Genomic DNA, 17,310 nt, shown 5'->3' on the forward strand with positions numbered 1-17,310 from the left:
AATTGAAAATTCATCACTATGCTATTATTATCTAACATACATCAAAAAAATATTATATTGTAAATAAAAAACAAAGAACTGTTAAAAATATTTCAACCGTAGATATTCAAGATGTACGGCGATATTTTTTTCATTCCGAGCTGTAATTCCTTGAGTTCTCATTAAAAACTACTTTTGAACTGTACGTTTATTCGTTGAAAAAAGTAATATTTATTGTTACATATATATTGGTCGAATTATTGCAGTGCGAAACAATGTGCAATTATTTATATGAGAACGAGAGTGGTTTATTTATGATGAGAACCATTTTAGAAGACTGGCAACATGCTGGAAACTGCTGGAAACACTGGCAAGGGCGGCAAGCGGCGAGACGTCAAACGTCAAATAATATGTTCAATATTATTTCATTTCAATATAGTACCCAATAGTACCTATTCCTATTCATTCAATATTTAACTCACACTCGCCGTTTGTGCCATTTGAAATTGAAATCATTGATAAATGATAATTGCGTACAATTGATTTTAATCCTATTTTCTAAAGTAAATTCAACTTCGAACCCAATTATGTCTTACCAACAATATCGTGGAAACAATTTACCATTACAGCCTCCACTTCCGTCCACACCCACGAGTTAGTAAACAGTCATTTCTTCTTATTCACTTTATACTTTGAGGGCTTAGGATCACAGGGGCCTAAATACAAAAACTGGTCGGTAATGGTTAATGATTCGGTAATCTCGGCAAATCAGTTGGGCATATGAGCATGTCAATCTTTATTTGCGTTTATCTCAAAACTATTTTTTTGTAGAAAGGCCCCTGTGAACCTAAACCCCCGGCTTGTGCACTGGCATATTGAACAGAATCTCAAAAGTTGTCAAGATGATCAGATTTTATTTTTGTTTTTATGTACTTTTTTCTAGACGCCATTTAAGACACCATTTTGTGCAACAAAAAATAAGAGTAACATATTTTTATTAGAATTCTTGAAATGTGTAAACATGTGGCACAGTAAACACCTGATAACAGGTTCCATCCAGATTATAATTAAATAATTTTTCACACTTTTGTGGTTTTTATTGTTAAAATTATTGGCAAATAGCTGAATGCTTACTTAAGAGTGGGTTATAGGGCATAATGGTGATTTGCTGGAAAACGGCTCCCTAAAACGGCTTAATACTACCTTTCGTATGTCATTCTCAGACTTCATATTTTTTTATACCAATTAATGGACTATTATTTTTCAGTCTGCCTATTTTTTTTTGTAGTTGTTGTAGGCATTCGACTATAAAAAATAAAAACATTGATACACCATACAACCCACTTTTAAAACTTCGATCCATGATTATCGCATTAAAAACGCTTTTACACAATATTTTTAATTTAAAATATGTATATAATACACACATCTGTAGAAGTACGGCCTCTTATTATCGTTATGATATCTGTGGATATTAACAATTAAATAAATACTTCATCTTGCACCAAATTTTCAAGACATTTCACAGTATTTTACTTATTACGGGTGAGAAGCCCCCGTGAACGGTACTGAAGCTATCGCTCCCTGTTTCACGGCGTATATATTTCGAAAATGCCATCAAAATGTTTCATTAATGGGTCTAAAAGTAGAATACCGACTCACTTGAAGCATTGCAATAATTTAAAGAAGCTACGAAAACAGTAAGTACTCACAAATTCTCTTTTTTCATATAAATTTGTCGCATTGTATATTTTCAAGTGTCAAATTCTTTGAAACGTGTAATATCCAACATTTAATATGCGTTCCGTTTCCTAACGGTTAGCACTAACGTCATGTTGTTTACTGGCGGCATCTTTATGCAAGTGTGTGTGAGAGAATTCATTGTCTTTACGCGCTCTGACTAAGTGGGAGATAGAACGTTTTTTCATAGGGCACGTTTGGTAATTGAACCAGAAATTACCATCTCACGCCGAATCATTTTTAGTTCATATCACCTTTCCGCGTATAAACACGTAACCATTCACACATTGTCAAATCAAAGATATTCTATCTATGTGTTGTGTTGTACAGTTTCAAATAATTATATTATTTTTCTCTTTGTAGATCAACACATGATTTATCCATAGCAGCCGGAAAAAATACTCCAAACAAGGTATGCTTCGAGCAACAAATTAATTTGAGTGCGTTGGAGTCACGGGGGGGGGGGGGGGGGGGGTTCTGGACTTTTTCATCATAATATATTTTTTTTTTTGCTTTTTTATTTAGGAAAAAATACAGCAAAAACACCAACATACGATAGAACCAAATGAGTCTACTGTAAATATTGCACACAAAGGACCAAACTTGGAAGATTTAGACCACGAGGATATTCTTATTGGTTCATCAGCCACTACTGTCGAAAAGGTACTTATATACTTCAAATATCTCGCATTTACTATTCGTCACCTCATTTGGATAGGGTTCTAACTTCATTTAACTTGTTCTGAGATATGAGGTGTCAAAGTTTGAAAAGACGATTTCTCATAGCCTATTTACCTATATTTAGAGATGGCAAAATTTAGCATTAATTTTCAGATTTTGTTAGCATTAGCAATTGGAAATTTAGGGTTTTATAGCATTTTGAGGCATAATTTAGCGTTTTGTAGCAAAATAGAAAAAAATGTATTTCGTGAATGTTTTTAGCGCATATTTTAAGTATTTTTGGTAAAATATATGTTTAACCTTCATTTGCAAGTACATATTTCCATGTGAAAGATTATAAATAATTATTTTTAATATTAAATTAATAAGGAAGGAAACTCTAAGTACGGGTCGAACACAAACACAACAAATGCAGATTGCGATTAACATCAATAGGCGTAATTTATTTCGCAAAAAATGGGTAATGTCAAAAAGCTATTTTAACCTACAGTATAAAAATATTAAATATTTACACATAAAATAGTAACAAAGTTATAAAAAATCGTAGGAAAGGCTTCCAAAAATTAAATAAAGTAGGCATAATACTTTTCCCTGCACATTCACATGAAACTACCTTCCTTATGCATTTTTCTCAATTATTCTTTAGTTGTACAGGACTAAATATTACTGTATCAGCTTCTCCAATTTGTATGGTTCTTTGACTTACAAAATACGCTATATTCTCGGAAAGCGTTTAAATTCAGCGTACAGTATAAATTAAAAATATTAAATATTTACACATAAAATAGTAACAAAATTGTAAAAAGAGGTAGGACAGGCTTCCAAAAATGAAATAAAGTAGGCATATTTGAAATACAGGTAAATACATGCAACAATGGATGTGGCACTTTACTGATTGAATGATAGCATTGCGCACGTTTCAATAGTGGGCTCCTTCATTCTCGTACGCCTGTCAGTCAATACCCGGTATTTTCGGGAAATTCGCGCCTATTTCGCTAAATAGAATAATTTAGCTGAAATACGGCCAAAATCACGTTTTTCGCGTTAATTCGCGAAATAGAAATCACTGGAAACACTTTCAAATGCCTTGAAACGCAAAGAAAACTTATAAATGCCCTATTTTCGAACCATAAATATTTTTTCGCGTTTTTTTTTGCCATCTCTACCTATATTCCTGATATATCGGAACACTTGTTACATGCACCTGCTTTAGCCCTCATGAAGTATATTGTCGAAAGGCGAGAATTTTTATGATTTCTATGACGCGTGTTCCCAACATCGTAATAATAGGTTTGTATTTTACTAAAATTTTATTTTATGTTCAGGACCAAAAAGACAGCAATTTTTTGGGGAAAAAACCTGTGACCAATGACCAAGGATGGAGCTGTGAAGAATCAGAGCAAGAGCTTGTTATTGAAAAGGCGATAGAAGAAAGCGATGATATTTGCATAGAAGGGCGGAGAGTAGTACAATTTGATTATTTTTTTAAACAACTCCATTGTATTAGTCAACATGATTCCCTTTTTAACTGCAATTTAAAGCATTTACGATTTACCTCAGAAAATAGAAATGGTTTGAACTCTACTTTTAATTTAAAATGTGTGTTATGTGGTAAACATTTTAAACTTAAAACGTCCGAAAGCATACAAGAAGGCATTGGCATCAACGAATCTTTTGTGTCGGGAATAATGAGCATAGGATCGGGTTATTCGGGCATGGAAGAAATATGTGCTACCCTTGAAGTTCCGTCCTTATCTATTGCTGGATATGGAAAATGCCATAAGAAGGTTTGTGAATGGTGGGAGAAAACCAAATTTACCAGTATGGCTGCGGCAGCCGATGAAGAAAAAAAACTGGCTATTCAAAGCGGCGATGTTGATGAAAACGGGACGCCAATGATCACTGTAGTAGCTGATGCATGTTGGTCTAAACGATCTTATAAAACCAACTACTCCGCCCTCTCAGGAGCTGCTACGATAATCGGTTACCGCACAAAAAAAATTATTTACATGGCAGTTAAAAATAAGTACTGTACGAACTGCGCAAGAGCTATAAATTTGAAAATTCCTGTGCCCGAGCACACATGCTTCAAAAATTATGTTGGTTCTTCAAGCGGAATGGAAGCTGAAGCAATTTTAGACGGATTTCAACAATCGATAAGTATGTACGGTCTTATATATTCAACCCTCATTGCCGATGGAGACTCCAGCACTTATGCCAGAATCAGAAGTAGTCACCCATATCCCAATATTACAGTACAGAAAATAGAATGCTCTAACCACTTAATTCGAAACTACAGCAATCAAATTGAAAAAATTACGAAAGATACCGGCTTTCCATTGGAATTTAGAAAAATTGTTTCAACCAACAAACTTCGTCTTAGGAAGGCGGTAGTTGGAGCTGCAAATTACAGGATGCAATCAAATAGTACATTAGACCAAAAAATTATCGATTTAAGGAAAGATTTATTAAATGGACCCAAACATGTTTTCGGTGAACATAAAGATTGTTTACTGTACTTCTGCAAATTTAAAATTGATCCAAATAAAACATTAGACCACAATCACGTTCCAAAGTTACAAAACAATATTATATTTTCAAAAATTATGGAAGCTAATTCTCGTCTTGTCAACAATGCCCGGAGTCTAGTACATTGTTTAGACAGTAATATTGTTGAGAGTTTCAATGGAGTTATTGCAAAATTTATTGGTGGAAAACGAATTAATTATTCTTTAAAACAGTCATATATGGGTCGTTGTGCAGCTGCAGTAGTTTCTTTCAATTCCAAGCGACCGTATTATTCTTTACATAAGCAGATTTTCAACAGGAGCCCTAGTAATTTTTTGAAACGATTAGAATTGAAAAGAAAAAAAAGAAGAATGGCTTCTAAAACAAACGATAAAAGATCTTTACGAAAAAAACAAGGGAGACATTTACTTACAAAATCAGGAGCACCTGATATCCATTATGGCGAATTGTGCGAAAAAATGGATATGGAACATGATGCATATGAATGTGCTAAGGCAGAATTCTTAAAGCTACTCGACATTTCAAAAAGTGAAAAGAAGGCAGTTGAAAGACGAACTGTCTTGCAGTCTGATAGCGGGGAGTGGCTGCAACGCAGAAGAAACATGTTAACAGCTTCTTTATTTGGTAATATCTGTAAACGAAGTCAAACCATCAGTTGTGCTAATTTAGTTAAATCAATATTATACGGCCGCTCTCTAGATAATATAAAATCTGTGCAATATGGTAGAGACCATGAGCAAGTTGCAAAAAGGCAACTTTGCATTCAAGAAAATATTGTGGTCGATGACTGTGGCTTATTTATTGATGAAATTTTCCCATTCTTAGGAGCCACTCCAGATGGTTTGGTAAATGATAGTACAATATTAGAAATTAAATGTCCGATTTCTGCTAGTGGGATGCTATTTGAAGAAGCAATAGCAAAAAAAAAAATTACGTTCTGGAAGGAAGATAAAAACAAAAAAATTTTTTTTACAAATACAAATCACAACTGGTATTATCAAGTACAGGGTCAACTTCACATTTCCAATAAGTCTGTATGTATTTTTGCCGTCTGGTTGGGTGAAGCAATTCCATTAAAGATAGAAATAATAAAACGAGATGACAAATTTTGGGGAGAAAAGATGGAAAGCAGATTAAGTACTTTCTTTATGGATTGTTTATTACCAGAAATCATAGATCCTAGATTTAAAAGATCAATGCCCATTCGTGACCCACAGTATATTATATCCGCGTTGGAGAAAAAACGAAAAGCAGCGACACAAATTCGAACAGAAAAACTTAAAAAATGCAAGAAAAATCTGTTACGTGTTATTGAAACTAATGTAAATATTGTTCAAATTTTAGATTCTGATACGATTTTAGATAACTTCCTGAAGAGCTCACTCTGAAGAACCCTTCCTTGAAGTTCCTTTTATGTAATGTATTAAACATATACACAGGGTGTTGAGGGACGTACTTGAGTTACTTTAACCAGTAAATCCTGATATTATTTGCAGTAAAAACTGTAAATGAATTTACGGTCACCGGTGACATTTTCGATGTTCGATGTGACATTTCCGGTGACATTTTGAAAAAGTCACAGGAGAACAAAATTTTATTTACATTTTTTCTCTAAATAATGTCAGGAATCACTGGTTAAAGTAAGTCAAGTACGTCCCTTAACATCCTGTGTATATTAAAATAAACCTTTGTTCCACCGCAGGGGAAGCTTATGGCGCAGACTACGCCAGTCGAAGAATACCATCATCACTGCCATGGTTGCCTGGATGGAGTCCCCCCTGATGGCCTTCAAACGAAACAGGAGCCTGTCAAATATCCCCCATGAACATTTATTAACATATACTATATTTTTTGTTTCTTTTCTGTTCCATTCTATGTATGAATGCATTGTTATTTTGTCAATATTTGTACTATTTTTGTACATTCTGGAATAAACTCTCATTATTATATTTGTTTTATTAAAATAAAGAGTGAGTGTCGCTGCAGTTTTGTCATGGTTTTCTGCGGCCTTGCACGACAGCTACTGCCATGGTTAAAAAATATTGTTGTTTAGTTGTACTAAATAACACAAAAAAATTAAAAAATAAAAAATATAAAAAAAAACTTTATTTTATTTCTCGAGGTCAATATATAAGAAGAATAATACAAGATTGCCATTACGGAGAATCAAGCAAAGCAACACTTTAACATTACAAATACAGTAACAATAAAATGTATAACATGATAACATTAAATAACATGTAAAATTTATTGATAATAATTTAATGGATTACTTGAACCATGAGATCCCAAACACCGTTTACAATGGAATAGCGCTCACTCCTACCCACACTTCAGTCCCTAACGAAACGCGACCACGAAAGGAACCAAGCAACCGCTAACGGTGCAAAACGCCGCTTACGGTTGCTTTCCTCCTTTCACATAATATCGCGAACTTAAAAACCTATTGTCAGCTCTTCAAACCTAATATGATTTACAATAACAAGCAAATGATGAAACATTTGTAAAAAAGATCATACTAAATACTCTACCCAAATTGTAAGTTCCATAAACAAGCCACATTTTGTTATTGGTTTGTTTTTTTACTTGAATATCTATATGTCTCTTCATAACTCACGTATAATGTTGAATATTGTACATCGGTGAAGGCATCCTTACTGCCACCTAGCGATGTAATAATAAACATATTTTGGTAGTTTCGGAAATCTGCCTTGCCTATTATATGCCTTTAATAGATTGATATAGGTCACAGGTGGCACAGGTCCTCATCGTTCACATCTGATTTTAAAATTCCTCATACAGTTAGTCATACAAATGGGTCCCCTGATCCTCATTGGACGGCCCGAACTAAGCCTAATAAATCTGTTATGCGATACGTACGACGCGTAAGATGCGGACCTGTGGACACTTACCTCAAGCGTGGACTGCAAAATCAGCAGCTGGTTATCAATACTTTGCGAGAATTGTGCCTTTTAAGGGCCGTCTGGCAGAAAAAGACAGCTATTTTTTTTTCCAGGTCTGAATGAGGCTTACCTTTATCCAATCACTTATGAATTAACGAGGACATTTCAAGCCACTGTTCTATAAAAAAACTTATTTTCCAGTGCCTGGTATAGGAATGATTGGAGGCCATGGCTACGACAATATGCATCAGAGTTACAACATGAACCACAGCATGATGATGCCCGGCATGAATGACATCCCCCTCGAGTTCAAGAGCATGCAGCCTCCCCCGCCCCTCCACACACCCCAGCTGCACCCACACCCTCCCATGCCCAAGGAAATACCTCCAATGACCAGTGAGTTTGATCTGAGAAGGGATGAACTGGAAATTGAAAAAGGGCGGCACAACAAGCACAATAATCTACCCAATGATGCAAGGGGATCACACAAACGCATGCGCTGGCGGGACGTCCGGAAGCGCGAGAGGGATGGTGAAGTCCGCGGGGAGGAGCGCCGCGAGCGCAGCCGATCAGACTATAAGGGACGAAAGTCTGATGCACCTATTGACAGTGGTGGAAATATCACTGAAAAGAAAGGCATAACCTCTAATATGGGCTTGGATATTTGTCTACAGAATGTGGATATACCGAGAGCAGTCAACACCACTGTTAATGGCACAGGTCAGAAAATTCCCAGGATGAGTGCCGGCGAAGGACTCAGTCCTGGCAACGCGGCTCAGCAAGGAATGATGTACGGAGGTGTGGGAATGGGCAGCATGTTTCCCGGCAACATGATGGGGATGATAGGCGGAATGATGATGGACCCCGCCATGATGTCTATGGGGCAGTACGGCATGGCTGACCCCTCCCAGATGGCCACCATGCCGCTTACGGACGCCATGGCCTCCGGCGACATGAACATGATGGCCATGGGAAGCTTCCCGCTAACTCAGACTAAAGAAACCCTCCAATTGAAATCATGCTCGCTCGTGCCGCCGTACCCGAGTTCCATTATTCCGACAACTAGGGAAAAACCGCCCGGTTGCCGCACTGTTTTTATCGGAAGTCTGCCGGAGAATGTAACCGAAGAGATCCTGACTGAAGTGTTTGAGAGATGCGGAGAAATCAACTCTCTCCGTCTATCCAAAAAGAACTTCTGCCACATCCGTTATGTTTACGAACCATCTGTGGATGCCGCCGTCTCTTTGTCAGGGTACCGACTCCGCATCGACAACAAGACGGACGGCCCCAACTGCAGTCGGTTGCACGTGGACTATGCGCAGGCGCGAGACGACCAGCACGAGTTTGAGTGCAAGCAGCGTGCTGCGCAGCGTGAGGCCCGGCACCGCGAGCGCATGGCCGCTCGACGTCGCCCGCCCTCCCCCCCGCCTATCCACCACTACACCGACCATGATGCTGCCGACATATGCGACAAAATCAAACAAGATGAAAACTTTAACAAGGCTGTTCAGGTATTACACTGTTATTAAACAAGACTTTGTATAAGTTAGCCGAACGATAGCTACTCATATATAGGTCTCATCGCTCTAGGCTAACTAATTTTAGGTGGACGGTTTTTGCTGATTTATTTTAATGATTTTTATAAAATATGGGGAAAACGATCAAATATAGGTGGATTCATTGGCTTTAATCCACAAACTCCCATCACTCGAAACATTTTTTTTGTAAACATGCCATTGGTCAAGTGGTTATACATATATCAATGAGAAATAACTATTTCAGTATCCGAAAATGGAATATAATGCATTTTAATAGCTATATTCTTTTAAAAAATTGATAATTTAACATTTTTTCTTCACACCGTGTTTTGACATTATAATATTTATACAGTTTTTTGATTTATTTTTTAATTAAACGAAACCAAGAATTTAAGCACTTATTTTTGGTTCTTAGGTTCACGTTTTGAATCGAATAAGAGAAGGAAAAACTAACCTTTCACATCTGCAATGTGTTTATTTTTTAAAGTGTATTTTTAAGTATTTATTCTTTGACCATTTTCACTTTGGAATGATACAAGTTTCCCTCCGTGGGTGCAATTCCTGAAATATTTTAACTATTCAATGATAACCCAAAAATGTTTAGTGATAATGTCACCAATTGCATAATAATGTGTGCGATTTAGGTTGTAATTTCGTGGCTGGAACGCGGAGATTGCACCAAGAAGAATGTGAATGTGTTCTACTCCATGATCCAAAGTACCAACTCCCACATCCGACGCCTCCTGAATGACAAGACGCTGTACGAAGAAGAACTTCAGCGAGCCAAAGACGAGGCTAAAATCAAAATGCAAACTCTACTGATTCAATGTAAGTTATTTTATTTATTCAGAATCATTGTCTACAGTGGGACCTATTGTTAGACTCTTGCGTCCTACTCCTGACCTGATGCGATGTTACTGGATACAAATACCGCTTATTGACGACTGTTAAAAAGAAGCAACGGATTAGAAAGTCTCAAAACTATGATGAACTTTACATTATGCAGAACCTCAAGTATAGTAACGCTTATACTCGAATTGCACAGCTCCATGCTCCAAGTCTTATCAGAGCTTCTTATCATCTGCGATGTTTAACTGCCGCTTAAGTGGTGATGCTTGGGTGGTTTTAAGAAACATTGTCAATGCCACATTCCTTTGTTGATGGGTGGTAAGTAATGGTTTGCAAGAATCCAAGAATCACACTCCTCAACTGCCTAGGCCCAGTACATATTCGTCATCGCTCATTGATGGTTATCTTCATGCTACTTTTTATTTTAAAAAATTGAGATTTATTTTAAGTATTTTTGAGCTTTTACATTACAGATCTTTCTCCGTCTTTACTTATATTATATTCAGCTGTCATATTATTTTAGAAATCATATTTTTTTGTGAAATCTTCACTTTACTTTTTTTAAGTACACATTACAGTTATTATTCTCTAACACTTCATGTATCGTTTGATGAGACATTGAAATATTCAACTTATTAGTCTATTGAACAATAGTCACCCAAATGCATACTCAAGTTAGTCAGCCAAACATGTTAAATCAATAATTGGAATGTATGTTTTCATAAAGAAGCATTGAATACCTGCAGATATTCTCAGTCACTAGCTGGCTGGACAAGTGCCCGATAGTCTAATGCCCCCCACCTCTGAAGGGAGAACAGGAAGACATAGCAGTCAGCAGAGTTCCATCCCTTCATCCTCGTGTTGTGGGTTAATGTGGTAGGAGTCGGCAGCTCTGGTTCAGCATCAGGTAACACCATGACAGATTCTGCCCCTAGGCAGTCTGCTAACCAATTCATGCTGTTTGTTATATATTATGTTTTCACCTTATGTTCCGGAACACAGTTGGCGAAGTGGAGAAGGTATTTGCCGCGGCCTCGCATAAGAAGGTCTGGGACCATTTCAGTAAAGCGCAGCGCAAGAACATTGAAATCTGGAAAAAGCAGTCATCGGTAAGTAACACGGGAGGTATTGTTCTTCATTATCTATTATTTCCAAAGTGTTCACTCGTGTGACGGAACAAGTGGTTTGTATCAGAGGTATCCAAACTCTTTTGAACTTAAAGATTTTATTTTCGTTTCAAAATGGGATTTTAAATCGTGCTTTTCAACAGAGTTTTATTATGAATTTTGACAAAAAGTCCAGAGCAATCTGAGTCTACTCCGACCGGGTTTTTAGGACGGGTTGTTTAGCTGAATTTGAACAGTTCAATTTAAGGTCCTGTGAAGGTTCTATTCAAGTTCTGTTATTATTTCATTGTTGTGAAACAACAGGCCAATAATGATATAATAACTAGAATAGAACCTTCACAGAACTTGAAAATCAACTTTGAAATTTGATGAGTTGTTCAAATTCTGTGAGTAAATGCAAATGAGTTATTGTTGTTTCTCTATTTTCTCAACTAAGAGTCTGGAATTCAGGTTTGTTTAATCCACATTTTTATGCATGGATTTGCGACTGCAGCACTATTGGCTCATTTTTATCAATCTGCCAATACTCATGGTACATATAAGAAAAATTAAACAATTTGGGAATAGTCATCCAGTAAGTCAGAAGAAACTCCATGGGTTGACTAACAGTCCCAACTTGGAACATGATCGGCCAGCTCTAAAGGTGAAGTGGACAGACAGGATGGATATAACCACACCGTGTAAGTTCTCTGGATGATTTATCAACTGCCAACTGGAACAATGACTGCACACATCACTAAATGAGGGAAATATCAACCGCGAGCCTCGGTATGGAAAAGTCACAATCCTCAAATGTGTGTCCCTTAACATTGTTGTCCTGTAATCCTTCAGCTGCCAGTTCTCCAAGCTTCCTACTGCTTCCCTGCTTCATCTGGTCCTCGGCGGTGTTCAGAGGCAGGAGAACACATTTGTATCTTCTTATGATGCCTGCATACGATTTGTATCTTCTTATGATGCCTGACGGCCGGCGTGGTCTAGTGGTATACGCTTTTGACTACAGATCCGAAGGTCGCGGGTTCGAACCCGGCGTGCGCAAATAAATTTTATTTGATTAATTTGTGTTATTTCACAATTAATTAATTTAAAATAATATATAGTATATTTGCGGCACGTTCCAGAGTGGAAGATACTCTCAGTATCGCCCTGGTGTAAGACCACCATTCAGAATTGAAACGTTGCTTGAAATGGCTTTAGCCGTGTTTGGTGACCAGATCTGAATAGCCAGGTACTTCCCCACCTTCCTCTTCCCCATCTCCCTCCCCTCCCCAATACCCTCAGCCTCACAACATACCCCAATTGGGGATGCCATAGTCTCACTGGCTCCAGACGGGAGCAGTTGGGACTCTTGTGCGGTATTACTGTAAAAAAAAAAAAAAAAAAATAACATATATTATCAGCATTTTGGAATCATCATCTGGAAGCTCTCCGGTGATTTTTTTTAATTTTCCAGGATAAAATTTTTTTGTTGTTGATATTTTTATATGCAATCCAACTTTTATGCATAAAAAAACTGATAGGTTAAATAGGAAAACTTCATAGGTTATTTTTAAATAAATGAAGTATGTGATCATTTTTAAAAATTGGATATAAGAATACATACCGAACAAAAACTTTTAATTTTGGAAATCCACGAAAATCAGAAGAAATGTTACAACACATTATCGTTCTGCCCATTCTTGGAGGTTCACAAATATTACATACCCCAAGATACTCTACTGTACTGCCTGACTAGCCTTTGGTGATAAATATTATTTGTAATAAAACTGTTGAATGAAGGGAAATGAATTTACCGTTTTTCCAATCTTTTCGCTCAATCGGTTTGGATACCTTTATTGTTCATGTGAAGGAATAATACAAATAGAGGATTACCAGTAAGATAACAGAGAAGCCTCTCTTCATTGTTCATGCTCCTACACTAATTTATCAATGTTTCTTCTTGCATATAAACTTATAAAAAGTAACGATGTTTTTTATTTTTTATAATTTTTATTTAAATATATATTTATTTATTTATTATTAATAATACCCGAAACTAGGAAAATGCTTGTATTATGGTGGTAACATAAATAAGAACATATAGAAACAATAATATAATGTTATTTTTTATGCAGTTTTCGCAATTTGCTATCCATCAAGTTAAAATTAAAGATTAACATATTTTATTCAACTGATCTATTCTCAACCCAGAATAATGGAGATAAAACAGCACACTCTGCATAGCGTATTCAAAGTGTGCTGTGTTCTGGAAAATATATTATATAGTATAAGAAGAGTGTCTGTGGGTGTCTTTGTTTAACTATAAAAATCTTTAGTTTTTTTCTGAGATCCATTTAATTTTGTACACTTAACCATCAGAAAAAGAGAAAGGTCACCCACCCCCTAAAGCAGAATACCCGGGCAACGCTGGGTGCTTGAGCTAGCGTACGAATGAAGGGCTTAAAGTTAATAGTTTGTATTACATTATAGGAAATTCGAATTCTGCAACTGGAGGATTTCCTACAAGAAACTGGTGGCGGCGAAGAGATGGACTGCAGTGACGAGGAAGGCATTCCCAGGAAACGCAGCAAGCTCGATGACGAGAGATTGCGGGTAAGTCTGTCATCCCACTGACAGTAGAAGCTCAAACATTTGACAATATACAAATTAACGACGGGCACTAAAATAAGTTGCTAAGTGTCACTATGTATCGCTAGTACAAACAATACCACTAATAATTTATCTATAAATTCTATATGGGTAGTTAGTTAGAAAAATGTCTAATGATACTCTAGTAAAGGAATTTTGTTAACTGTAATCTTATAAACTGTAATATGTCCAACTAATCGCAATATTTGGAACCTACAGAATCTTACTACATATGTTCATTTTGAATGATAATGCTTGTCCACTGATCTTCAGCTAATATTAATATTCAATTGAAAATAAATTCCCTTTTAACTGTCTCTGAATGGCAAAGTGTGTGGTATTTAATAGTAAGTACAATGTAAAGGGATATGTTTATATTGAATTATTGTGTATTCAATTCCAGGAAGAGAATGACAGCCTGAAGTGCCAGTTGGAGGCGTACAAAAACGAAATTGACATAATGCGCTCCGAAAATGTAAATGAGATGGACTCCAAGTCTCAGAACATCCACCAGCTCAAGTCCCGTATCGGAGTGCTGGAGAACCAGCTCGTGCAGGCCAAGAAGAATCAGGTCCAGGAGTCCATCAGGCTGCGCATCATGGAAGCCAAAGTCAGGACCTCGCAAGCCGACAAGAAGGAACAAGAGAAGGAGGACAAGACGGACAGAGACGCACTGGTCATTCCCACACTCGAGAATGGAGAAAAGGTGAAATTTTGATAAGATTAAATGCATATACAATTTCTGAACTGTTGTACTAGCTATTTTTTATTTGTATAATGTGAAACCGCACAAGAGTCCCAATTGCGCCCGACCGTCTGGAGCCAGTGAGACTATGGCATCCTCAATTGGGGTATGTTGTGAGGCTGAAGGTAATGGGGAGGGGAAGGAGATGGGGAAGAGAAAGGTGGGCAAGTACCTGGCTATTCAGATCTGGTCACCAAACATGACCAAAGTCATTTTAAACGACGTTTCAAATCTGAATGGTGGTCTTACACTAGGGCGATACTGAGCAATGTAAATTGTTAATAACATTTTAAACACAACCCATCGTTTCTTGCTTGATGAACCTGTGCAAATAAAACGCACAAATAAACGGACACTGAAAAAATATTTTGTTAATTTATTAGCAGTAAGATTAACATCCAACTCCAACATCCAATCTCAACACATTATTACGACCAGGAATTCTTAAAAATCTTCAGCCCCTTCTGTCGCATTTTTCTTAACCCTTTGAATCGCTTATAGTGAATATTAAATTAAATTTGTGCATCTGTGCCCCTACCAAATTGAGCTCACCTTTGAACTGATTTCGTTACAGGTCGAGCCAAAGTCAGAACTATCCCAGGGTCTGTCTGCGAACAAAGAGGCCAAGCTAATTGGCGTGACATCAACATTCCTTCACGTGCACCCCTTCGGGGCCAGCACCGACTACCTGTGGTCTTACGTGCACAAGACGGAGCCTGAACTGCGTCAGAACCAACTGGAGGAGATGCTGTGCCGGTTCCCCACCGTGTTTGTGCAAAGGGTCTCAGGCGTTGGGGCTAACATTGAGCGAAAATGGATGTTTAAAGGCTTCTCCGGCACCGAGGCTTGAAGCACCGCCCTACTAACGAATCTCTTTACTTGTTTACAGTCTGACCAAAGGAGGGCATCGATGAAATTTATGATTAAGTTATGATTATTTGTGGGTCTGCACTAGTATCTTTTATAATTTGTTTATTGAAGTTTGCTGTGACAGATCGGTGATGTGAGGCATTTAGCACAATCAAGGTGCGATGATATACTTTGCACCAAGATAGTTCAAAGTGTGACTTTAAAATAGTATTAACGTCCAGCTGCATGTTTTTCACATTATGTATACACGGCGTGGGTAGGGTTGCCAGACAGTCCAGATAAAACAAACCGAACATTTTTTATCAAAGGGTCCCCCCTTTAACAACCTTGTACAATTTGTCGAAAATTACCGAAAATTTCTGGGCGGAACACAATGAAACACTTAGTAAACATTAAAACTTATATTTATTAATTATTATTATATTATTAGTAAGAAAAAATCACTTTTTAACATATTTGGCACTAGATGCTACTGCTTTAAATAATCGTTTATTGCCTGAAATTGTATCTTTAAATTCAGTGCAACAGACATTTTTTATTTATTTATTGCATCTCACTACACATAAAACACGTTTTTTTCACATAAAAATCAACCTCTCTAGGACTAAGCCTGTATCGAGGTTAAAAATTTACATTTGAGTGAAGCAAACATAAGAGTAATCACAAACGTTAAGTAAATCTACATACAAACACAAAATATTTAAAAATTAAAGAAAAAATATGTATTAGATGTGTTACCAGATGGGTAATTTGACAGTATATTGTAACAATATTTGAACCATAACTAATCATTATTCAAAAGAAGAAACAAAGTAGATAATAAATACAGATAGGGTGACATTCAGTTGAAGTTAAATTGAAGAAAACACGTAATTCGCTTTTTACGGTATTCACACCTAGTCAATTTCTTACGTCAGTCCATACATTACCCTTTACACTAAAAACTCTTTCTACGAAGGCATTGGACACAGGAAAACTGCACACGTATTGTACCATTTTTAACAGATTTACTACCCGCCAGAATCGCTCACGGCTTTTGCTCTGTAAATAATCTCGTGAGGTATATATGTCGCGAATTTTCAAAAAAACCGGACATTCTACTGTCCGGTTTTCCAAAATTTTCTAGACCGGACTGCCGTTCAAAAAACCGTACTGTCCGGTCCAAAACCGGACATCTGGCAACCCTAGGTGTGGGCTCTATGTAGGTAGGTAGCTCCTTAGCCTACTAGCTACCTACTGGCCATAGCTAAATTCAAATTTGAAAGATGGAAAAACGATAGTGAAGAATAAAACAGAAGAACAACGACCATGTGTCTCAGACCTGCTCTCGTATTTTTATCGATTCTCATGTCTTATAACCTGTCATCTAATATCACTACTAATGATTATAATAAATACACAGTTGGTTGCCTCAACGTGATGTGAACATGCTTTACTCTTATTGTTGTTCAGAAATGACTGGTATTTTCCGAAAGGAGATGATTCTTATAATGTACTGGATAATTTTACATACAAACTTAATATTAATTATTTTTGACACTTTGTAAGCGAGATATTATTGCATGGAAAACAGAGTTTTTTTTGTATTTTTTAAATGTTTTGAAGCGATTTATTGATGTTAAATCAGAATAAAACTATATGGAAAATAATATTGTTTTTAAAATAAAAACATTAAAAAAATATATTTGTCATTTTTTCTTTTGACTTCACTCCCTACAAAAATA

At 36.7% G+C, this 17,310-nt stretch overlaps 2 protein-coding genes across 2 annotated transcripts; both read left to right on the top strand.

The window, feature by feature from the left end:
• Nucleotides 1-369: 369 nt before the first annotated feature.
• Nucleotides 370-17,188, top strand: LOC149422665 (ecto-NOX disulfide-thiol exchanger 1-like). The gene is made up of 7 exons (XM_089633894.1): nt 370-633; nt 8,034-9,343; nt 10,015-10,198; nt 11,222-11,328; nt 13,813-13,935; nt 14,375-14,677; nt 15,291-17,188. Exons 1-7 carry the CDS (start codon nt 567-569, stop codon nt 15,564-15,566), a joined length of 2,370 nt encoding a protein of 789 aa, XP_089490020.1. The 5' UTR covers nt 370-566; the 3' UTR covers nt 15,567-17,188.
• Nucleotides 1,120-6,317, top strand: LOC149422666 (uncharacterized). The gene is made up of 5 exons (XM_089633522.1): nt 1,120-1,679; nt 2,083-2,131; nt 2,245-2,382; nt 3,726-3,900; nt 6,274-6,317. The coding sequence occupies exons 1-5, from the start codon at nt 1,591-1,593 to the stop codon at nt 6,315-6,317; spliced, it is 495 nt and encodes a 164-aa protein (XP_089489648.1). The 5' UTR covers nt 1,120-1,590.
• Nucleotides 17,189-17,310: the final 122 nt, after the last annotated feature.

The sequence above is a fragment of the Hesperophylax consimilis genome, chromosome 7 (genome assembly GCF_061612785.1).
Source record: "Hesperophylax consimilis isolate HC1 chromosome 7, BYU_Hcon_1.0, whole genome shotgun sequence".
Taxonomy (NCBI): domain Eukaryota; kingdom Metazoa; phylum Arthropoda; class Insecta; order Trichoptera; family Limnephilidae; genus Hesperophylax; species Hesperophylax consimilis.